The sequence below is a fragment of the Vanellus vanellus genome, assembly GCF_965231255.1.
Source record: "Vanellus vanellus genome assembly, chromosome: 21".
NCBI lineage: Eukaryota > Metazoa > Chordata > Aves > Charadriiformes > Charadriidae > Vanellus > Vanellus vanellus.
The window spans coordinates 3,768,016-3,792,248 of record NC_138926.1 but is presented as its reverse complement, the minus strand read 5'-3'; the positions used below and the strand labels follow the sequence as shown (position 1 = coordinate 3,792,248).

General features: G+C 58.0%; 1 protein-coding gene across 1 annotated transcript in view; it reads right to left on the bottom strand.

Annotated features, from left to right (window-relative positions):
* Positions 1–4,690: 4,690 nt before the first annotated feature.
* Positions 4,691–24,233, bottom strand: part of LOC309680295 (protein CEPU-1) — a gene marked incomplete at its 5' end in the record, with an annotated part of 141,539 nt that continues 121,996 nt past the window's right edge. The window contains 5 exons of the mRNA XM_082493850.1: positions 4,691–5,351; positions 6,867–6,899; positions 10,621–10,772; positions 12,123–12,243; positions 12,961–13,095. Of these exons, the coding sequence (XP_082349976.1) occupies positions 5,251–5,351; positions 6,867–6,899; positions 10,621–10,772; positions 12,123–12,243; positions 12,961–13,095 (542 nt within the window). The 3' untranslated portion in view covers positions 4,691–5,250. The remainder of the gene's footprint in view (positions 5,352–6,866; positions 6,900–10,620; positions 10,773–12,122; positions 12,244–12,960; positions 13,096–24,233) is intronic.

The window sequence follows — 24,233 nt, the reverse complement described above, 5'->3', positions numbered from 1 at the left end:
GCTGAACTAGCCCCAGGGCCAGAGGCTGTGGCATCGCAGAGAGCGGAGGCGACCACAAGACGCCGCGACGCGCCATGAGGCCGGCGGACCCCCCCCCCACCCCGTCCTTCTCCTCCCTGGGTCGGGTCGGCTCCCTTGCCCTCCTCTGCCGGGACGGTGTTCGACTTTCTCGTGCCACGTAACGTGCCATTGTGAGGAACGTGTTGGCTGTCTGAGGCCGGCCCGGCCGGGCAGCAGACCCCGTGGCCACTGCCGCTCTCCGCGTTCGGACGCTCGGGGGGCGGCTGGGCGCCCAGGGCGGGGGAGAGCGCGGCTCCCGGGGGTCTGTCCCGCCGACGGCCGGTCTTGAGTTTCCGTCGATCATTGTATTCCAAGGGTGGCTATACTACCTGAGATTTGTGCATGTTACATTGTAGTTGTAACCTTTTCTAATTCGGCAAGAATAAGAGATGGTTGTGATTGTGCAGTGTATCAATAAAGTTTGACGAACTTTGTACCTTCGGGGCTTTGCTTCACGCACCCCGCGCGCCCCGAGAGCTCTCCATCCCTTCGTGGGAGCCTCTTTTGATCACCCCCTGCAACGGCGATGCTTCGAGCCCCCCCCAACCGGGGGCCCATGGCCGTTTGGACCGTCCCTCACCCCATGCCCCTGAGAACTGGCCTCACGGCTCCGCCGAGGGGTCCCTCCCACCTCCGTCCCCCAGCCGCCGATGAGCACATACCTGCTGACGGAGCCCCTGCGGGCTGAGGACTGGCTTTGCTCTCATCGCTCACCTATGTTCAGCAGAAGCGACGTCATCGGGAGCCTCTTTCCAGCCACTGAGCCGTTCCTGGCATCTTCTCTATCATCTCGTGAGAACACCCGCTACAACAACTAAACCTACCCCCGCACAAGGAACAGCTCTGCAGACGACACGCACCTGAAGGTAGTTTGCTCCTATCGTGACCTGACAGCACATGTCATGGACAAAGACAGCAAAGACCGGGAGGAGAAGGAGCTGTGACCCTCGGCATCTCCTCTGGCCCTTAAAATGCCACCACTGCTCCCCAGGAGATGCCACGCTTTTCTACTCCATCAGCCAGGAGAAAATGCTGAACAAGCTCCCCGACCTCACGCCTCGCCGACCAGCTCAGACACAAGCCAAGAGGTGGCTGTTGCCCGACAGCCTCCGGGTACGTGGTCCCGTCATTGCAGTGTGCCGCCAACTGAGCTCGTGTGACCACCGAGCGGCTCACAGTCCCCATTTCCCTGGGGAAAACCCAAGGCTGATGTCCCTTGCCCGTATGTCCCAGGATGGGAAGGCTGCTGGGGGCACCTGGGGTGACCGCGGGGGTCTACAGTCCTACTCTGGCCCCATCAGATGATCACTCGCTTTCAGTGATCGCCTTGGGACTATGACTCACTTCGCCTTCCCTGTTTTGTGAGCGAAAAGCCTTGTCCCAAGAGTTTATCCCCAAAACTGCCATGCCACCAACAGCCTGTGTGCGGCACGCGCCTAAGCAAACTGCCCCGTTCTGGCACCGCTACCAGCTCCTGCGACCTCGTGCATCGGGGGACATGTCTGCTGTCCCCCTGGAGTGACCCTGCAGAAAGGTAAGTCCATCCCGAAAGCCCAATGGTGTCCCCTGGAAAGGGGTCCAGGAGGGACGAGCCCCTCTACCCGTGCGACTTTGTCCCTGGGGCTCTCCGGGCTGCCCGCGCCTGGGTGAAAGCCTCCCGACCTCGGGCACGGAATCCCCGTCTCCACGCTCCCTTTCCCATCCGTGCTGGGGACGAGATGCTTTCCTCCATGTTACGTGCTGCGAGTCGAGCAGCGTGGGGGACCGCCACGGGAAGTCCTCTCGGCTTTGAGCCTCTTCCAAAGGAAAACAAACCCATCAGGGAGCCAGGACTGGCGCAACGGAATCAGGCTCGCACATGGCCCCTTTGTGTCCTGACACCATCTGGGCCTCGCTCACGCTTCCCATTTTACCATGCTGGGTATCCAGCAACAGACCCACCTCCGCTGGACAGAAATACCTACAGACACCCAAATGCCCCGGCTGATGTGGGGGGTTCCTCCCTGGCCCTTGGACCTCAGCTGCTACATCCAGAGGGATGAACAGATTTCAAGCTGTGACCTCCATCGCTCCGCACCGCCCAGAGACACCATAAATAGGTAAATAATACATAAATTAATCCAACAGGCAGCCTCTCTTCTCTTTTGAATTTCCTCTTTGTCCCTCAAACTCTAGCATCGGACGCTCCTTGACCTCTCACCTAGAGCAACAAAAAATTTACAGTTATGGAGAGGAGGTGAGAGGGAGAGCCCAGTCACCTCCATACCCATCCTTGGGTGCCGGATGGGATCTCTCCCCAGGCCCCCCAAGTCTCTGCGCACCACCTCTTGTGCCAGGCTCGCTCTACAGGGCAACCTCAGACCTACACAAAGACCATCTTTTCCCCTGGGAGAGGCAGAGGTACATCTGCTGCCAAAGACAAAACCAGCTGCAACGCTTTCTCCTATAAACCGCGGGCTCCACCACATCCCCGTGGGGCCAAGCCGGCCAACCGCCTCCTTCTGTGCCGTCCTGACCCTGATTAGCGCAGACCTGCCCGTGCCCGGCTGGCCTGTCCCCGCATCCTCACTACCCTGTTCCTTACTTGGGACGCGCCACGAAGCCTTGGAGCACGGCTCTACCCTTGCCCCATGCCCGTATCGCTGTATGTCAAACCTCAAGGCCACTCCTGACCATCCCTTTGGCCCTCTCCCTGGTCTCCATCCTCATCTCTTGGGTTACACCGACTTGTAATAGGCTTGAGACATCAAAAAAACCAAACCAAAGCAGTCCCGCCGTGGTCAACAACGCGATCCTACAAAAACGTGCCAAGTGGCTTGAAGAACCCGGCACCCCGGAGGCTACGGTCAAGGCTGAGGACCAAATGCGCTGAGAAACCTTCTGCACATCAGCAAAAAAAATGAAGACATCAGCTGAGAAAAGCCTGACCCGTGCTCCGCCTGCTTGGACAGCGAGTTGCACCTATGCCCAAACTCCGTCCCGCTCTGCTTTGCCCGTACGCAGCTTCTCCCCCAGGGGGGGACCCGGATTCCTACACCCACCTCGCATGGCTGCGTCTCTCCTTCCCGCCGGACTCCCTTCGGCCGCTCCGCCAGCATCCCCTACGACGTTGTGCTGCTGGGGGTGAGGGCTGCGTGGACAACTTTTGGGGTCCCGACTGGCCGGGTGGGACCCTGTGTGAGGGAAATAGGGCAGAGCTGCCCCCCACGCCCTCCCCACCATCTACTCACCGAAGCCTTACCTGTGATGGCATCTCCTCTGGGCGCACCGCCGAGGTCCAGGTGACGCCCCTCCGACGTTCTCCCGTCGCCGTGACTTGGTGCTCCCACCCGGCATCCCTCCCCCTCGGCCGTCCTCCCCGTCCCCGGCGGCGCGGGGCGGGGGGTGGCCCCGTCCCCCCGCGGCAATGAGCACCACAACCAGACGGAGCGGCCACATGGAACAATCGTTTTAATGGATAGGCAGAGAGAGCCCCCTCGCCGCCCGCCCGCCCGCCCGCGCCCCCCGCGTGCCCCCCACCATCGGCCGCGGGGAAGGAAAGGAAACCGAAGGAGGAAAAACCAACCGGGGCTGAGACACACCCCCCCCCCCCACACCAAGCCGAAACGTACCCCGAGTCGACCGGTACCGCGTTTCGGCCGATCACTTCACCTTCTTTTCCTTATTACTATTTTTTTTATATATATATATATATATACACACACACGCACACGCACACACACACATATACATACATATATATATATATATAAAAATATAAAACTGAGCTATATAGATCTCCCCCTGACCCTCGGGTCGCTTTATTCCACCGCGAAGGGGCCGGGGGCGGCGAAAGGTGACGGAGAGGGGCCCCGCTCCCCCTCGTCCCCGGCGAGCCGAGGGCGGAAAGGCGAGGGCATCTGGGGACGCGCAGACCGAGACGCTCGTCTCGTTGGGGACCGATACACACCTAACTCCATATACAGCATGCAGTAATGGCAGCGGAAGGACCCTGCTGGGAACCGTGGCTAGAACGCTAACAAAAAAAAAAAAAAAAATTATATATATATATGTATATTTATATATACTGTATATATATATCCCATAAAAAGATTCAGCATCTCCCTCCGCCTCGACGCGTGGCGAGCGTCGCCCGTGCCCTCGGCGGGAACTGTTCGGACGACCGCTTTTTGGGCCGGTCTCGGGGATGAGGGTGAGGGAATCGGCACAGGACTCCTCGTCCGCGCCGACTCGCCGGGCTCGCAAACCTCCTCGGCCCGTCGCCTCCTCGGCTGTGCGGCACCGACTTCTTCTCTCCGCTTGCTCCCCCTTCTCCTCTCTGAATTTTTTTTTGTTTTCTCCTTTTCTCTTTTTTTTTTTTCAAGTTTCTCCCCTCTTTTTTTTTTTTTTTTTTTTTTTTTTGCATTTCTGTTTCTTAGGAACTAAGAGTTCTAGGCTCGTATCAGAAAATATAATTAATAAAATTAACCATGACTCAGAATTCTTTATCATTCACGATGTCCGCGGGTGGTACGATGAACACGTGGCTTGACGCCGGTCTCCTTCCTCCCTTTCCGTTCGGGGTGGCGTGGTAACTGTTGAAGATCTATATATCTATACATATATATATATATGTATACGTGGAGGTATATATATATATATGTTCTGCAACACAAATGGCGGCACGGTCCATGAGAAGATGGGGATATCTCGGGCAAAGAAGAAAACTGGTGCGTCTGGACGGAGGGGTCCCCGGGGGAGGGAGCGGGCGGGCAGAGGCGGGGGGGGGGGGGTCCCTGCCCATCCTCCGCGATGGCCCGCGGCAGAGAACAGCAAAAACGGGGGAAAAAAGGGGTGGGAGATGGAAAAAAATTATTAGGGGGAAAAGAAAAAGACTCAGTCGCGTTGCATCTTCTGTGGGAAGCCTTGGATTAATTTTTTTTTTTTTTTTCTCTTTCCTCTCCTTTCCAAATTCCCATTGCGGATTTTTTTTTTTTTTTTTTTTTTTGCATGTTTTTCCACTCTCCCCCTCCCCCAGGTGGCCTGGCCGGTTACTCTCTCAATTCTTATGATTATTGTCGGAAACGGTGAACACTTCTTCTTCTTCTTCTTCTTCTTCTTCTTCTTCTTCTTCTTCTTCTTCCTCTCCTCGCTGCTTGCGCTCGCTGGCCGGGGTCGTCGCCGCCGCTAGTCCGCGGGCCGGCTCTCGGGTCAAAACTGGCGGGCGAGCTGGGCGAGCGGGAGGGCCAGCAGCCACGCGCAGCCGCCTCGCCGCCACGCGCCGTTGTTCCCGTCGTGCACTGCTCCGGGGCCTGCGGGAAGGCAGAGAAACACCCCGCTGGGTTAACCACAGAGCCGACAAAAACCATACAACAAACACACCACAACCGCACCATTTGGGCTATCGCACGTGGTGGCATCAGCCCGTGCGAGAGCTCCCTGGATGCCTGCATCGGCCATCCCCACCAACCCCGCTCTATGGGATACAACCCCTCGTGGTCCCGCTTCAGTCCCAAATCCTCATCCCAAGCTCATTCCCTTCTCCCCACTGACCCCAGTCTATGGGACACAACCCCCGTGGTCCCGCTTCAGTCCCAAATCCTCATCCCAAAGCTCATTTCGTGCTCATCGCCGCCAACCCACCAACTCCAACGCCCTTATTTCCATCCTCCAACATTTGTCTTCAGTTCCCAACCACGTTTTGATGGGAGATGCCCAACACTGCCCACACTCTGCCAGCGCAGGGGTTCCCCGCTTGTCTCCCTTGGGGGGGGGACGCAATAACCACTTGCCCACCCAGAAGAGACACCACCAACATCCCTGTGCTCCAGACTTGGTGTGGGGCTCGCCACTGATAACGCGCTCCGCCCACGGACCCAGAACATCTCAAGAAGAATGAGATGGGACAAGAAGAGCCAAGCCCGTCCACGACTTTGGGGAGCTTAGGGGGATGAGGAGCTCATAGCTCTCCACGGGAAAGGACGTGGAGGGTCCTGACCCAGTGGCTTTCACCAAAACACCCCTTACAGTTGCCCCTGGGGAACATGAGGCTGGGAAAAGCTCTCGGGAAGGCATCCAGGCTGGTGGGCTGCCCGCAAGGTCTGATACTCCCCAGGACACATCCCCCTCGCTTCAAAGCCCGACTGGGGGATGCTCAGAACCGTTAACTGTTTGGTGTCCCGCCAGCAGCACCCTTTCAACACGCTCACAGACACCTCACAACGCTTCCCAGGAGAAGCCATGCCGATGTGGAGACGCAACTGTCTCTGCACTACTACCTCCATAACCCTCCCCACATCCACAAGTAGTCATTCCGAGGGCTGACCACTCCATACATCACAAACGAAGCTATGGAGCCCCCAAATCAACGTGACACCAAGCGCCGGCCGCCCTGGCCACGAATAACACGGGGAAGAGGACTGGCTTCCTCTCCACTCCTACCGTGTCCCCCCAAAAAAGGCACCTGAAGCATCCCAGAGGAGGAGGGACCCGCAACACCACTTACACAACAACATGGGGAAAGCAGACCACAGAGACATCCCTGCTGTGATGGGGAGGGAGCGTAGGGGGGGATGGGGCATGCAGAGGGCACAGACCCCCACCAGACGGGCACGGGAGGCTGGGGGGGTGGAGGCAGGACGGGAGGGCAGCTAGACAACAGCAAAAAAGCCCTACATCATCACTAGAGCAGCGGGTTGCGGGGCGGGAGGTCGAGGCGGCTAATGCCGCAGCTCCCAACTGGCCAACTTGGGGCGAGAGCCAGAGGGGCCCGTGGGGAAAAGGAGCGGGGGGAGCACTGCCGGTGCGGGGATCCCCGAATTACTGACCTTTCCAGGGTGTCAGAGCGGTAGTTGTCTCTTCTAAAAAATTAAAGAACAAGGGAAAGTTAAGGCACAAGGGCAATGGAAAGCGGCAGGCTCGAGTCGCCGCGCTCAGCCTGCCCTCCACCTGGGGCTGGGGAAGACGAGTGGATGGAGGTAGCAAATGCGATGCTGCTGCCCGAATCACACCCCGCTCCTCTGGGGCCACGCTGCCCCCGTCCGGGAAGAGCGCTGTGTGAGCTGAGACGAGCCGCCTGCGGGACACCAGACCCGGGGGAGGGCTCTGCAAAGTCCGCGATAGCACCCCGAGAAAAAAAAAACGCAAAGGGCAGGGGCTGCGAGTTGGGGAATTTCGGGGGTTCAGCTCTCCCCTGTGCTCCTGCTGCTCCCCTCTGGCATGGGTTCGGTGCCCATCGCTCTCGCAACATCCCAAACGGGTTTTATCCCCTGCAGCATCCCAAAGGGTTTTATCCCCTGCAGCATCCCAAAAGGTTTTATCCCCTGCAGCATCCCAAACGGGCTTATCCCCTGCAGCATCCCAAACGGGCTTATCCCCTGCAACATCCCAAACGGGCTTATCCCCTGCAGCATCCCACAAGGGTTCGCTGCCCGACACCAGCCTCTCGGAAGCAACACGGACCACGTGACGGGGGAGAAGCGGAGGGCATTTCTTTTCCCCAACTCCACTAAATGATGTGGTTCCACCCCACGCTTCATCACGTTACCGACAGCACCAAATGAGCCGCCGAATGAGGCGGCAGCCTATAATAACCACTGCTACATGTTAAATAAAGCACCAGTTGACCTCCCTGAAAAATTAGATTAAAAAAAAAGATTAAAAGACGTGCGCTACATTAGCCGCAGTTGCACAGCCCCGGAAAGGCTCACGTCACCGTACCCATGGGCATTAAACCTCCATTTGGGAGGCGGGGCGGGGGGGTGGGGGGAGAAACTCCTAAACTCAGTTTCAGGGAAAAGGGGATAGTCACACAATTATCCCCCAAGGACACGTGAGACCCTTCTCATGCCACAGGTAGCGCAGCCGTCGCACGCAACTTCCCTCTTATCTTGCATTACGATAAATAAAGACACATTAATCGCCAGACCGACGGCGCTGGTTGCTTAGGGACCGGCGCGCTCGGCTCGATGATGCTCCATAGCAGCCTTACTACTAATTACGAGGATGGGGTTGCTCCCGGCGGTGCTGGGGAGCCCTGCGCCTGGGGACGGGGACCTCCTGCGCATCACGGTCCCCTCGGGTCCACGGTGGGTTAGGGTGGCCTGGGGAACCTTCACCCCCTCCATGGGACTCACTTAATAAAGACTTCAAATATCATTAAATCAATGCGGCTTTATGGAAATTATGGGCGGCCAACACACTCTGATTTCACTCCCTGATGGGATTCACACTCAGACTGACAAAGCTCAGGGGGATCATAACATCATAGAATGGTTGAGGTTGGAAGGGACCTTGAAGATCATCCAGTTCCACCCCCCCGCCCCGGGCAGGGCCACCTCCCCCCAGCCCAGGTTGCTCCAAGCCCCGTCCAACCTGGCCTTGAGCACCTCCAGGGATGGGGCAGCCACAGCTGCTCGGGGCAACCTGCCCCAGGGGCTCACCGCCCTCACAGGCAACAATTTCTTCCTCATCTCTCATCTAAATCCCCCCTCTTCCAGTTTGAAGCCATTCCCCCTCACCCTATGCCTTTGTAAAAAGTCCCTCTCCAGCTTTTAAAGGCTTAAACTTTCACAGGAGGCTTCACTGCGTCCCCCCTGACGCCACTGTCACGCCACGAGCCACAAAAAACATCGCTCACGCGTGAGAAACCAAATACCTGACAGCTCTCCCAAAGCCAAGAGCAGACAGAAGTCATCATTAGTTTGGGGGGCTCTTCATCCAGCCCCCATCTGTGCGTGCCAGACTGAGGTCCCACGCTACCTAAGACTTTAAGGCCACAAACCCCTAGAGAGCCTCCAACACTGAGGCTTAGGTCGCACCCACAGCCTGGGCTATGCCGGGTGCTTGGAACAGCCACCCTAAGGACGGGCCCCGGCCAGAGGTGTCTGTCTCCCTGAAAAATGGGGTTACTGGGGACACCGATGACCAGGAAGAGATAGTTCCTAAGGCAACGCTAATGGCGGCTTAACGGGCAGGTAACGACGCTAATGTTCATCACTTGCAGCACAGAGATTTTCGGGGAGAACAAATGGCTGTTAGGCTCATTATTATCCAAGGCTAGCTCTGCACCGAGGCACGGAGCTCAGCATCCCAGATGGCACCGACTCCTCTGCCGCGGCTCAGGGCAACCAGACCCGACTGCCGAGGGCGAGGACGAGCCCCTCCTGCGATGCTGCCTGCATCCTCCGCTCTCCCCAGAGAAACTGCCTCCCTGAGCCGCATCCAGCGCCTTCCCGAGGATGGAGAGGAGGGAACGTGGCTTCCCAGGGCCTCAACACGCCTGCCTCACCCTGCAGGACCGCCTGCTATCTCGGTGGGCTTTGCAGCGCTAAGCACCCGGCCCGCTAGCCCTGAGCCACCCCACCGAGGGGTCTGGGGGCGAGGAAGGCTCGTCTCCCCCTCTGCCGCCCCCCTCCAGCCATACAATAACAAGATGTGGTGAAAACACGAGGCAGAACAGCTTTGTTTCACAACACAATGCTTTGCAGCGCAGAGCCTTGCCGGTCGCCCGGCTCGCCCCGCGTGAGCTGGTGCTCTCCGGGAGAAAACAACGGAAGAGAAAAATTACATGACAACAGATTATTTACAACCTTGCACAGACACCCGCACCGGAGATGCCCGGGAGGACGGAGATGCCCGGGAAGATGCAGGCTGGTTGCCAATACGTCATGCTCCTGCAAGGGAGAACGAAACTATCCGGGAGGAAAAAAGGGTGGGCTGCTCTGGGGGTGGGGAGCGACACATCGCAAAAGGGTGACGAAGCCCACAGGAGCGCCTTACCGAGCCCCTGCCAAGCCGGGCACCGCGCCTGCTCACGCCGAACCAGGAAAGCTTCCCGCACCGAAGGAAGGGAGACAGGAGATAGGCACCGCCGTTGGCACAGATACGCAGGAGGACAGCGGCAAAGGGAGACCACATTTTCAGACGTACCCTTCCTCCTACCCCGCGATGCTTCCTTCTTTACACCAGGTTTTTCTTCCACTCCTTGCCCCCATCGCATGCCTACATGCCACGTGGGTCCCCACGTTTGGACCCGCTGGGACCCTGCTGCGCTCCAGCCCCGTCTCTCCTAGGGAAGAGGGGGTCTCCTGCCCGGGCTTTGTGGGTTTACTTAAATCCATAATAGAATATAACTGCTTGGCAGGAGCGGAAAATGTGACCTGGAAGGTGGCAGAACCACGTGGGTCATTTATTTTCAGGTGGGCACGAGGCACACGGGCTTGCCGTGACCACCCTGAGCGCCGGCTCTCCTCCCCCTGATCAACACAGGAGGACACCTTCAAACAAAGCCTCTCCTAGGAATTTGTCGGAGCGAGAAGACGGAAACCCACAGCCAAGTCTTAACTTTGCATCGACGCAGTGCCAAACACCTCTGAGCGGTGGCAGACGTGGGGCCTGAGCCCAGAGGAAGGTTTGGAGGCTTTCGCGATTTCCCTGGGCTTGCTACGACCTCCGATCTGTGTGCCGGGGCAGAAAGGATCACTACCAAATGCACCTCTCCCCCATCCCGTGTCTCGCACGTCGGCGGTCTCACCGTTAAGCCGTGTCCCCAGCCCGGCCGGCTCCCTCGGCCCCACTCACCGTAGAGGATCATGCTGGCGTTGGTGTTTCCTAGCTGGTTGGAGGCTACGCAGGTGTAGTTGCCGTAGTCCTGCTCGGAGACATTGAAGAAAGTCAGTCTGGAGAAGAAGGCTTTGTTCTCCACTTTGAGTCCTTTCTGTCCTTCGGCCAGCCTGGGAGGGAAGCAGAAGGGGAGAGGCTCATGAGGAGAAGTTCCCCCTATTCCCTGTTCCCGCGCGAGAGTGGGAACATCGAGCTTGGGGAAAAGATCACGCACGAAGAGGGAGAAAGGAAGGTATTGGGGGGCATAGGGGAGATGGACGCCGCTCTGCTGGGTCTCCTCCCTTAGCTGCCAGCTCACACCGTCCCCGTGATGTCCACAGGCAGCCCCAGGGATGCAGTCACTGCTGAAGGGGATGGCTTTGGGGCTTGCTGAACACCGTGCAGAGGGAGGGATGCTCTGACCCCCACGTGCCCTTGGACCTTGCAGGCAGAGGAGGAGACGGGGCTGACAGTATCCACAGGCAGCAGATGCTGCAGATAACCCCTTTGGTGGACCCCAATACCACCACCGTGGCACTTCTCAGCCAGCGCAAAGGCTGAAGCGTTAACTGAGTGCATTGACCTCCCTGAACGGGTGTCCTCCTGCCATGGTGTCCCCCACCTGTGTGGCTCGTCCCATGCTTGGATGTGCCGCAGTCCCTCTGGGCTTCCCAGGGAGAAGCAATGCAAAAAATGGGTTAAAAAAACCCCTTTGCCCGGGGTCAGAGAGAGATTAGCACAGGGGTGGGAGCGCTGCTCCCCTCCTCCGCCCCCAGCTGCTCCTTTGGCGGGACACAGGAGATGCTGGTTGACCTAAAAGGGCGACTTTCACCCCAAAGCTGGGCAGGCCGTCTCTGCGGCACAGCACACCCTCTCCCTCGACCCACACCGCATCTCTTCTGCCTTTCCAAGGGCAAGGGCCTGACACTGCCTTCTGGCCACAGCCTTTAAAGAGCTGACAGGGGTTTCATCCGCTCCTAAGCGCTTGGATTTGCGCTGCCGATATTGCTCTTGGCCGTTACGCCTCACCCGAGCAGGGATTTGTCACGAGACCATAAAACAGAGGCGCACGCTGCAGCGATCCTGCCCACACTGCCCACCCAAAACCCGTCTGACTGAGCCTCCTGCCAAAATCCCACCCCCCAGCGAATGCCCCCCATCTATTTTCCACCACGCAGACAGCACCCAGTTGAAATATAAAGCCCTGACCTGTTTTTAAGAGGTACTGAGCGGCAGTCGCTCCCGATGAGATGTCCTCATTAGCCCCCGACAAGCACAACCTGCTGCTGTCGGAGGGGACATCCCCTCCGCATCCCAACCCAGGTGGAGCCGTGGGTTATCAGGGATTACTGGGCTACCGCAGCCCCATAACTGGTTAGTAAACGCCGAAGCTGCTGGCGCTGGGCACGGTTCGCACGGGGTCGGTGCGTGCCCTCCCGTTTTGCTCCCCTTTCTCCCCCCGCCTCCCCGGGGACTCTTACCGCTTGTCATCTTTGTACCACTGGAAGTCGGCGGAGGGGACGGCGGAGGCTTCGCACAGCAGGATGCCCTTCTGCCCCACCGGCACCCCGCTGCTCTTCGCGTCCGAGATGTACGGCGGGTCTGCGGGGGAAAACGGGATAGCCGGGTTCAACGCCCGGCAGCCCCGGCGACATCTCACCCCCTCCCCTCGCTCTTAAAATCCCCTTTATTTCCCTGCACCCGAATCATCTCTGAGCGCGTGTCTATCTCCTGCCACCCCGGCACTGGTCTCTGGGGGGATTTGGGGCAGATGGGGGACCCCACGCCGCAGCCTCGTGCGTCCTCCTCCGAGGACCAGAGCCCCACAACTCCCGGGAACCACGTGTGACCCTGCGCCAACCCCAAGCAGCCGAAGGGGTGGCCAGAGAGGACTTTTTGGGCATCTTCAGCTCTGTCTCTGTGCACAAATGGTGCTACTTTCTTCCTCACTCTCTCTCTTTCTCTCTCACATTTTTTCTAACAGAAAAAAAAAATAAATAAAATCCTATTTACTGCTCACTTCTTTCCTCTCCCCGGAGGTTATCTGCACAGCATCTCACCATGGGCGGAAAACCCAGGTTGATGGAGACAGCTGAAGAGGAGGTGGTGGAAAAAAAAAAAAAATGGAGCTCGACTCGAAAAGAAGGGGAAAAAAAAGGGCCAACCACCACCTGCTCGGAAAACTGCCGCCGCGTGTTCCAGCTCTGGGGGCGAGGGCCGGGACCGCCCCGCTTCCCACCACCCAAAGTCCCATCCCCTCGCGGGGCAGCACAGTGTCCCACTCCCTCCCCAGTCCCCCGCCGCCCCCAGGCTACTCACAGTTGACGGTGACTTTGACTCGCTGGACGACGGGCGCTGCCACGTCGTTGGAGGCGCTGCACTCGTACTCGCCCGACTGCTCCCGCGTGATGCCCGTGATCTCCAGGTACTCGTCCTCGCTGATGAAGCCCACGGCTGCAGGGGCAGAAAGAGAGGGCTGTGAGTGATGGGGAGGCACAACAAACCTGTGCCCACTGGCCGGTCACCCCCTGGGACACCCACCCTGTCCCAGCACCAGCACCCTGCCAGAAAGGTGCCTGCTTAGCACCGGACCTCTGCGGTGTCCCCGGCCCCACCAAGAGCATCCCTTGCTGGAGATGCGCAGGATGGGCAAAGTGGTCCTCAGCAAACCTGCAGCCTGCTAGAGTAACCTGAAATCATCGCTCCTTGGCATCTTTGCATCCCTGCCTCCAGCGTAGACGCCCTTCTCTTATTTTTCAGCTTTGTCCCCACAGCCACTTTATCCCCATCAGTTGTGGTGCCAACATCTCCCCCTCCAGCTGAATTGCTGTGCTGCTCGAGGCTCAATTCCTGCGGTACCCACGGAGGGGATGCGCTCGCCCTCCTCTTCCCTGCCCGGGCTGCACCCCAGCTCCTGCTTTCGCTCAAAGCCGGGCAGATGCGATCAGCAGCCATGAGAGTCTCCAGGTTGACTGAGACCGTGGCGTTACAATAAATGCAGAGTTGAATAAAGAAACTTGGCAGCTAGGACACGTCTACCAAACATCCCCCAGAAACGCCGCTCGCCCCCAAATGAACGGCACCAGCGGGTTTTCGGCAGCCCCCGAACGGGGACAACTTCTCCCTTTCCTTTCGTTTACATCTCCCCATCGGATCTCCCGCAGCCGGGATGCTGTAATTACTGTGCGAAGCATCTCCGAGACCAGTGTCACACTTAATATTCCTATAAATTTTAAACGGTAGTCCTTGGTACATATGTGTGGCAATTGGTGTCATATTTTAATTAGGCTTGCCCTACACCATCTGAAATTAATAATAGCTCGAATTACCAGTGTAATTTATAAATTAACATTGCTGGAGCATTAGGAAATAAATTAGCTCTGGACAGCTGTTTCTGGGAGTGAGTGCCAATGGCAGAGAGGCCGAGCGCAGGTCCCCGGTCCCCGGGGGACGCGGCGAGCTCGGTGGCGGAGCCGGGCGATCCCGCGCTCGCCCTCGCTTCCCGCCCGGCTCCCACGGCCTCGGCGCTACCGTGACCCGACGGGCTGTGCCTCGCCGCGCTTGGCCGGTCGACTGTATACACCTCGCTCCGAACAAACATGGGCAAAATATACACGCGGGAGGCTCCATCGGGGCACACGCCAGCTGCATCCCACCGGCGGAGATTTTTATAGCATCTCTTCCCGTGGTACGTAAATAGTGAGCGCAGTCACACGCTGCCGCCCGCCTGGAAAGCGCGTGTACGTGGGGATACGCACGGCTCGACACGGCACGGCCCCCCCCGGGCACCCGTTGGGATCCCGCTCCTGCAGTCCCTGGTGCAGCTACCGGCAGCTCCGACCGCTGCAAACACGCTCAGACGTCATGAAATCGCGCTCTCGGCTCTCCCCTGCGCCGGACCTCGCGGCGGCCACGGGACTGCGCAGGTCCGCTGCTCCCTCCCGCTCCCGCACGGCCGAACCGAGGACCCCGTGCATCCCACTACCACAGGCTGAACTAACTGGGAAGGCTGCCCCGCGCCACCCCGCAAGCTTTGGAAAGGGGTGAGGCAAGTTTTCCCGTACAATCCGCTGTGTTGAATTCCCGACGTCCACCCGCACCCTCAGCCTGGCGCCGAAATTCCCACCCTCACGGTCAAACCCGCTTGAGCTCATCAGCACTTAGCGCAATGGAAAAGGCAAGATGTGCAGGCGTTACCCCCAAATCAATATCCTTTTGGGGACACACAAATCGCAGCCTTACGTCCACCGGACTTGCAGCATTGTGCAAAAAAAAAAAAAAAAAAAAAAAAGGAGAGAAGGGGGGAAAAAAAAATATAAAAGTCCCTTTTATGGCTGACCTAGAATCGGCTTCTCTGTAGCACAGCGCTGCCTGCTGATAAAATAATGACACAGCCGGTGGCCTTCGGATGCTCCGCGCGCAAATCCGACTCCGGTTTGTGCAAAGGCTCAGATAACACTCCTCTTCCCAACTAACCAAAGGCCCTTCCCCGAGTGCGCCGGAGCCGGCTCGCACGTGGCGAGAATTAGCTCTCGCCGTAGCCGAGGCGTAGCGCGCGTCCCCGGTTTGATCCGGGAGCAAAGCAGCTCGAGAGTGCATTTCATTACCCAGCAAAAGACTTCATTACGGGAACTGCGAGGGTCAGCTTTCCACCTGCGAAAGCTCGGGAAATTGAGACATGAAGGCTTCCTCTGTGCCCGCGTAGCGCTGGAGTCTGAGATACGGACGCGGTAATCGGCCGGAGGAGAGGCAGAGCGCAACGAGCTGAGGGTTTCGGCGTGCGGTGTCCTCTGTATCAGCACCCACGGGGGTTGTGGCTACAGCACACCGATGCTGATGCACAGAGCCCGCCCTGGACCCAAACGGGATGCTTTGCAGAGCTGACACCTGCTTTTACCCCGGCCACAACCTGGTATTACTCTTCCTCAGACAACGATGACGACAGCGTTAGGAAGACCGTCCCTGGCCAAATCCTGCCTCGTTAGTGCCAGCTACCATCACCTCAAGGAATAAAGTGACATGAGGGATCCCCACCCCAAGGGCACCGCTCCACGCCGGCCAAGCGGGTGACACCGAGGGACCGGGATGCCCACCGTGTCCCCCGCCCCCTCCCGCACAAGGGGCTTTGCAAGAAAACTGGGTCTGTGAAGGTGCTCCGCTGCCGCCGGCGCCCGTGTCGGCCGAGGGGGGAAGGCATGGACCGAGAGTAATTACCCAAGCGCCGGGCTCCCCGGCCTCTGCCTTTTTGCCTGTTTATAATGGGGAGCCTTGTTGATAGTCGGACAAATCTCATTCATTAGTGACTGCCAGGAATGGCAAAGCAAATAGCCGGGGCCCGGGTTATTTCTCCACCCACTCTCATGTGCATGAGGCCCTTTGGGATCGCTCCCACCGCTGGCCCGAGGCTGCACCTATGATGACAGCCAACCGCCGCGGTCCCCCCCTCCCAAAAGCACCTGGAGCTCGGGGATGCTCGGGGCGGGGATGCTCGGGGCGGGGATGCTCGGAGCAGGGATGCTCGGAGCAGGGATGCTCGGGGCAGGGATGCTCGGGGCGGGGATGCTCGGGGCGGGGATGCTCGGGGCGGGGATGCTCGGAGCAGGGATGCTCGGGGCGGGGATGCTCGGGGCGGGGATGCTCGGGGCAGGGATGCTTGGGGCAAGGATGACCCACGGCCCCGCCCCCAGCCCTGCTCCCCCCCGGAATCGATGGTGGGAACTTTTCCAGGCTGTCTCTGCTTGAGCACAATTAGGAGCTGAAATATTGCCGGAATTAATGGGAGAGCGCTCTCATCTCCTCAGGAGCTAGAAAACCATCACAGCCAGCGCCCATCATTATTCTTATTAATACTAATAATATAACACAGGCCAGAAATGGAAGAGCCACGGACTAGGCAAAAGCGTAATCCTTGCTCAGCAGCCGAGGATGATGAACTAACCCGGTGCGAGGCGGGGGGATGCAAAACCCGAGCTTGAATCCGCCTGCTCGGCGAGCGGGAGCCCGTGCACGGACCGCTACGTGCTATTTGCACTGCAACTCTGCAGCTCTCCGTAAAACATCCTCCAGGAAGGGGAAGCTGAAGCACACAGGAGCAAGGGGTAAAACTCAGCCCGGAGCTGCGAAATACCCAAGACGGACTCGACGCATAACGCACAGCCAACGTCAGCAGCGGAGCCGGGCAGACCCAACAGACGGCACCGCTGTGCGCGGGGTCCCGCAGGGTGCAGATGCGATGAGGTGCGGGCAGACGCCTGGGGCTCCCCCCTTGCCTTTCTCCTTGCCTTGCTTCTCCTCCTTTTCCCAGCCTGACTCGTCTCCCTTCTGCCTCCTCCTACCCCTTTGCTTCCATTGAACCTCTGACAAGATAATAACTCACCGGAAAGCGAACACATGTTCCCAAATTAATTACGAGCCGCTGTCCCCCGGCTCGCCGTTGCAGCCCCGTTCAGGTCTCTAGGACACATGGCTTTCTCCAGCAGAACCCTCCCTTGCCCACCATGCCGTTAACAAACGGAGCCGGGAGGGAGGAATCGCTCTCCGCCCCGGCGTCCTGCCCTGCCAGCGACCCGTGGTGCGCCGAGCGAGGCCACCCTCATCGCTTCTGCGCACCACGCTTCCTGCCGAGGACCACAACCCTACCGCAGCGGTGCCTGCTCCCAGCCGCGTGGCGCCAAGCGTGCGGCACAGCCGTGGCGCATCTTTCCCGCTGCCCCATCAAGCCAAGCCAACCCAGCCGTCCTGGGCTGCAATGTTCCCACCTCTGAAGCTCAAAGGCGCAAAACCTCAGCGATCCAACCCGCAACGGGTTTCATCTCTGCACGCCCGAATTCCCCAGGCAGGACCCTGCCCGCTGCCTCTGCCGGGCACCGATCCTACTAGCTGGGATCGGCTGGAGAAGGAGAATATTTTATGGAGATAATTTTATTAAAATGTTTACAACAATGCAGATATTGACATCTCGCTTCAATCAATAGCACAATTTATTGTCCTTCAAGGTGAACATTAAGCTGAGCTGCCCATTAGTCAATATTTACCTCCAAGGTCTATAAATCTTTATATGGGCTTCAGCGGGTGTTGACAGCGGCTGATTCCAGATAAGTAAAAGTAAGAGCGTGAAACATTGCTCCTTTTGGAGGTGAAATAGTAACTAGTTAATTACAGTCCCTACAGCGGTTCTGAACTATCAATTTATGGCTACCTCCGGCAATAAAAATTAACACCGCGCAGACTCCCGGCTCCGAGTGACGCGCCAAAATCGAGAGCCATATATTTCCAACGTCACTCCCATGCGGTAGTGATGGCCATCCTATAACAGTTTACAGTAAATAAATAAAAGGCATAAAGGTAATAAGAGCGAATTGCTGGCGCCCGAGACCCGCTTCACCTCTCCTGCGCTGTGGCCGCGGGCGGAAAAATCCAGGGTGGGTGATTTAGTAGCATCGCTCGGGCAGCTCGGGTCCCAGCGTGCGGGGCAGGCGGTGGGGGAAGGCGTCACCCCAAACCCGAGCGCTCAAAGCAGGCGTGACACAGCCCCAGGCAAAAAAGAGCTAAGGCCGCCTCCAGCGCACGCCCTGGCCGAAAATGGGGGAAGCATCTGCTTCACCTCTTGTAAATCAGTATTACGCACTCCTGACTGCTCAATTAACACGTAAGGAACAAAGTTCAGGCGGTTCGAAAATTCCCTTTCCCGTTTTCGTTTGATCAGGCAAATGACACCGGCAAGAGCGGCTTCCCCTCCGCGCGCCCCCTCTTCCCCCCTCCCCGGTGCCGGCTTAACGCCGCCACGCTCCGGCGCAGAAAGATTGGGGGTAATTACCCTGCTGGAAATCATCCAGAGCAATCATTAAAAAAATGATTTTTTTTTTTTTTTTTTTTTTTTTTAAGATTACCCTATCGACCCAGGCAAGCACGGCGTGCTCCTCTCCACCTCTGGCGAATATTACATCCCCCTGTCGCGGGCTCCAGCCCCTTTCCATCTGCAGCCCCCCTTAGAGCAGCGATCCCTTTAGACAGCCCACCCTACACGAGCAGCGTACGGCAGGCGTGGGGTACAAACCTCCTCTTCTTCATTTTTCACACGCCTTCAAAAGAAGGACAATAAGCCCCGAGACCCGCACGCAGCTTATCAAAGACTGCATCGTGCTTACACGGGGCCAAGTCTCTCTCCCTTTGAGGTTTCCCGACGACAAGGAAAGAAATCTCTCCTCTTACGTGTTTTTCCGTGTTAATGAGCACGTTGCCGTGGCCTGATGTTGTGCGAAGCCCCAGGGGACGGTTTCTCTCGCTGCCGGGCTTTTGCGACGCGCTCAGGGCTGCGGGAGCTGCGCAGAAGCTCCCTCCGCCGCTGCAGCCCGCGGTCCCTCCTCATCCTCGCGCCCCGCAGGGGGAGAGGGTGACCGTCACCGATTGTGCCACCAAAGGGCGGGGAAATATCCTGTTCTCCTTGCCCGCACCCTTCATTTAACTGCATTCCGCAGAACTTTCACAGCTAATTTTGCTCCATCCCCGCATGTGCGGCAGCGGTGGTGAGGGTCCCCCAGTGCAAACCAGTGACAGATCCATGCTTGCCATAAGTCCTTCTCCTGCACCGGTATTGGGGTCCCCTCCATCCCCGGGCTGCAGGACCCTCTCCTCATGCACAGCCACACGGCTTCTTTTCTCCTTAACAACTATTTTGGGTGTAACGGGGAGCTGATGGTGCCTCGTGCTTCTCCTTGACGTGCGATGGAGGAACCTCCCAGGCCCGATTTTGGGCTGATGTGAGCAGAGGTGACTATTCCTCAAAGCCCTGTCTCTGGCTACCCATGGGCAGGGGGACAGGACGTGGGGATTTCCACGTCCTCCCAATGCATCTGGCAGCCAGGAGGGATCACCAAGGCTGATGCTCCGCAGCCCACTGCCAAACCTTCGCTCTTTGCTGCCAAGGAAGACATTTTCTTTGGCTTCTTGCGCTGCTCGGAGCTAGATCTGAGACAGGACCCACCTCTGTGGCTGCATTTACTCAGTGCATCTACAGTTAACCCCAAGACCACGCTTGGGGGCTTACATGTCAGAGAATCATAGAATGGTTGGAGCTGGAAGGAACCTTAAAGACAATCCAGTTCCACCGTCCAACCTGGCCTTGAGCACCTCCAGGGATGGGGCAGCCACAGCTGCTCGGGGCACCCTGCGCCAGGGGCTCACCGCCCGCACAGGGAAACATTTCTTCCTAATATCTCACCTAAATCTCTCCTCTTTCAGTATAAAACCGTTCCCCCTCATCCCATGGCTCCCCTCCCTGATCCAGAGTCCCTCCCCAGCTCTCCTGGAGCCCCTTTAGGCACTGGAAGGGGCTCTGAGGTCTCCCTGGAGCCTTCTCTTCTCCAGGCTGACCCCCCCCCACCTCTCCCAGCCTGTCCTCCCAGCAGAGGGGCTCCAGCCCTCCCGGCATCTCCGGGGCCTCCTCTGGCCCCGCTCCGACAGCTCCGTGTCCTTGTTGTGCTGAGGACTCCACAGCTGGACGCACTGTGTTGTACGATAAGTCAAATATTTAGCTATGAAGTGGGCACGTTGCAACACATCACGTGCAAATAGCAGAGACCCTCCAGATACCACCACATCGCCTGCAACCTATTCGCAGCCTATAGCCTATATTCACCACGGACAGCAAAAGCGAGGCACGGGCAGCCGAAACGGCCATCTCACCACCGTGCCCTGCGTCCAGGGCCGGACCTCCCGTGCCAAGCCGTGCCGGGGACGCCCCTGCCGGTGCCGCTTGCCTCACCGGCGCTGCGTAACGCTGCCGAGTTGATCTAACCGCCCATTATAGCACTATTGTGAAGAGTTTTTAGCTTAAAAGTCCTTGAAAGTTTCCCCACTGTGACTCGTCAAACAAGATCTTTTTCACTTTTCCTCTCTTCTCCGCTAACAATATTTATACTCATTTCTTTTATTGAAATCTATCTGCCGCCTGTTCTATTAAAGCTGCCTGAGTGGCAGCTCCTATTCTCCGGGAGCCCGCAGCCCATCTATTCTCCAGACAATGAGGTACAAGCAGTCTATCTTCTATTGTGCTTCCCGGCCTTCGGCTCTCAAATCTTCCGTCTCAAAAAGCGATGTCAGAGATGCCACCACGCAAAAGATCGGGATCCCGGGATGCACGGGGGCTTCCCGGTGCCGGCCGGGCTCGCTGCCCTCCCTCTCCGGGAGAGCATCTCTAGGGAGATGCTGCCGTGGTACCCGCGGTCCCCCGGGGACGCTTCTCCCTGAGCACTGCAAGCGCACACGCACGGCTCGCTGCTGCTGGGATGTTTGCGCGCCTCCGACAACTTATTTGTTACCGGGAATAAAAGAGGAGCATTAAACCTTTTGTTTGCAAGAAGTAGTTCCTTGGGAAATAAAAGGATTACAGAAATTAATATTTAAAGGAACAAAACAAAAACGACTCGGGGACCAACCACCCTTGAACGAGGCTCTAACTCAGGAGCAAACGAGTCGAATAAAGAATGAGCCTTTTTACTTCGGTGCAAGGGAGAGCCGGGCGAGCTCGGAGGCAGCTCGGGGCTCGGCAAACCGGCAGCCACCATCCTCGGCATCTCCCAGCCGGTGCTGGTAAGGACGTCGAGCCCCAGGAAAAGGTCCCGACGGTACGTGCCACCCCCGTTAGAGCAAATTAGCGACAGTCGCACTTCACAAAGCGCCTAAGTGGTGTCGGGTCTGTAGCAAAGATGGGTGTAGGGCTCATTAGAGGGCCGATTTTCTTAATGATACGCATTAATCGCAAGCACAAAGCCGGGCATCCTCCTCCTCGGCCCTCGGGGTCCACCTGCTCAGAGGCGGGTGGCCCTCGTGGTGGCACCGGGAGGGACAGATGCTCCCAGGGGAAAGGTTTGGGCAGAGGTTGCGACCGGTGCCGAGCCGCTTCCCACGCAGCTTTTCCGCCTCCTTGCAGGAAAACAGGCAAAAGGCGCATGAAAGCCGAGTACGGAGGCTCCCGCGGAGCCGAGCCCTCTCCAGAGCTCCCGATGAAACGGAGCTGGAGCACCGAGGCTGCTCTCAGGGCACCTCTCCCCCTCCCCGCTCTCTCCCGCAGCCGGACCCTCACAAGCCGCCCAACGAGAAGTCCTCTCTTCCTTTCCCTCCCCGCTCTCCCTTCCTCCCCGCGATTTCTTCCCCCGGTGCCGCCTGCAAGGTGAGAGAGGACGGCGTCGCCAGAATGAAAGATTCTCCTGCGTGCCCTCTCCCAGCAGCGGCCCTAATTCATTTTTCATGGCCCCTCGCAGTGACAAAAGCCGCTGCTTCTCTCTTGTAAGCGTGCGCCGTGCCATAAGTCAAAGCTGATGTGCATTTTCCCCCCGGGTGCCGAAGCTGTGCTTTTGATTTAATTTGTCCCGTTGTTTGGCGCTCAGCCTTTGCCGGTGAGCTCCTTTGGAGAGGCGGGCAAGGTAGAGCCCCCGTACGCGCGGCCGGGGCTGCCTGACAGATGGGGTACGGCGGGGTAGTGTTTAAATAATTTGCCGCAACGATACCGAGACGTCGGGAGAGCGACAGATGCTGCCGGAGAAAACCGCTCGGGGAAAACCCGCGCATCCTGTTTGCGGGGAGCGCTGCTCCCCGGTTAAATCCTGTCGCAACTGGGCTCTCCTGGAGCCCATCCCATTTCTGGCAGCTTTCTCGCCGTCTCTCGCAGCAGCTGCGCTGCACAAGGAGAGAGATAACACCAAGAAATGACGCGCTCCTGCCAGCAATTCGCAGGACTTTTGCAGAGCCCACTCCCAGAATAAAATTCCCTGCTGGGATACTGGTGGCGAGGATCCAGCGCATCCCCTTCTCCCAACCACGCGCCATTGCGGGCGACCGGCATCGCTCTGCGGGCGAGAGCATCCCCGTCCCCTGCCGAACTCCAGGAGCCCCACTTTCCTCCGGATTTGTCTGAAAAACAGCTGCTGGCCGCCAGGCCCGTAGGGTCCCTCTGGCTGCAAAAATTTCAACCCAAAGGCTTTCCCCGTAGGACAAGCTCTTAAGAAGCAATTGCAATCTGAAGCGTTAAATGGCTGTAACCTCAGTTAAGCTGCATTTCAGCCGCATTAAGAAAATATCCCTAGGATGGGAAGCAAGTGGCATAATGGCATTAGAGTGAAAAAATATAAGCATCAAGTGCTGGCTAAATCCATCCCAAGCGCTGGCAAGAAGTCACGGGGATCTGGGAAACTTTTCCTTCTCCCTGTGTATCCCTACACACGGCAGCCGGCAAAAACCTGGACACCGTTGCTGCCACCGTTTTCTGTAGATGGGGGATATTTTCCTTCCCTCCCCTTCTCCCCCGGGACCCCCCGACCCCTCTTCACCCCCCGAATGGCGGCAGGGTGAAGCTCACTGTCTCCTCTCCATCATCTTTAGCCCGTCTTTATTTTCTCAGACACGCTATTTTCCAGCCCAGTGGCCTTGCTCTGTCCCTCGTGTTTTATGGCACTGATGTCTCCATTTCTGGAGGATCATTCGCAATACTGCAGCTTATTGAGAGACGCCGGGGAAACGCACAGGCGGCGAGATGGATGGCCTCGGCGCGGCCCGGGGGGCTGGCGAGGGGAGATGGGGAGCGGGGAATAGCAGGGATGGGTGATGCTGGTCTCGGGGCACTGGGATGCACTGGGAACAGGGGGAGCGGGGAACGGGCTGAACCCCATCCCTTGAGCCCATCGTCCCCCAACTCCAGGTCTCCCGTGAAGGTATCAGCCCCGCTACGGGCGCTGGGAGGGCAGCGAGAGGCATCGCTCTGCCACGGAAAAGCCATTTTAAATAACAGCAGTGTATCGCAGGAAGGGGAAAAACCCATGGGCTACGGCATTGCTCTGGCTTTAAATTATACCGTAGGAGGATAAAAATAAAAGAGAGGAAGACAGAGAGAGAGAGACCGGCAGGAAAAAGAATTGCCATTGTTTTACCAAGCAGATGGGAAAGTTCAGGGGATCAGAAAAAGACTATTATTATCTTGACTCGACCAAGAGAAGATGGGAAAGGAAGAAGCATTTTTTTTCCCCTGCAGTGAGTTACGCCGTGGCAGAAGTCATTTCAGGAAGGAAACAGTGCCATCGGCTCCGGGCAGCGCCCGAGTTATCCCCACGGCCCGGGCACGCCGCCAGGATTTGGCGTTTTGTCCCCTTCCCCCCTGGCAGTGCCACCGCATCACGCACCGCCGTTGGCGGGCAGGGGAGGGGGTGACCGGGTCCAGCTGCGGCAAGGTGCCAGCTGTGCTGCCAGATGTGCCCGCTGCCAGCGGCGCGGCAGCTGTGCGCACCCCTCCGCAGCACCGCCGGCTCCTGGTCCCCCCCTGTGCCGTCGCCGGCTGCCTGCCTGGCCCCACGGCAGCACCGCCTGCCCCCACCACCCAAACCCCTGCTGCCCTGCCCCGGAGCGTCCCAGTTAGAACCATCGAATCATTTAGGTGGGAAAAGACCCTTTAAAACCATCCAGTCCATCGGTAACCCCAGCACCGCCAAGTCCACCCCTAAACCATGTCCCTAAGCGCCACGTCTTTTAAATACCTCCAGGGTATATTATTTGCTACAAATCATGCGAGAATACACTAAATACATGACAAATTTCCCCGCTTT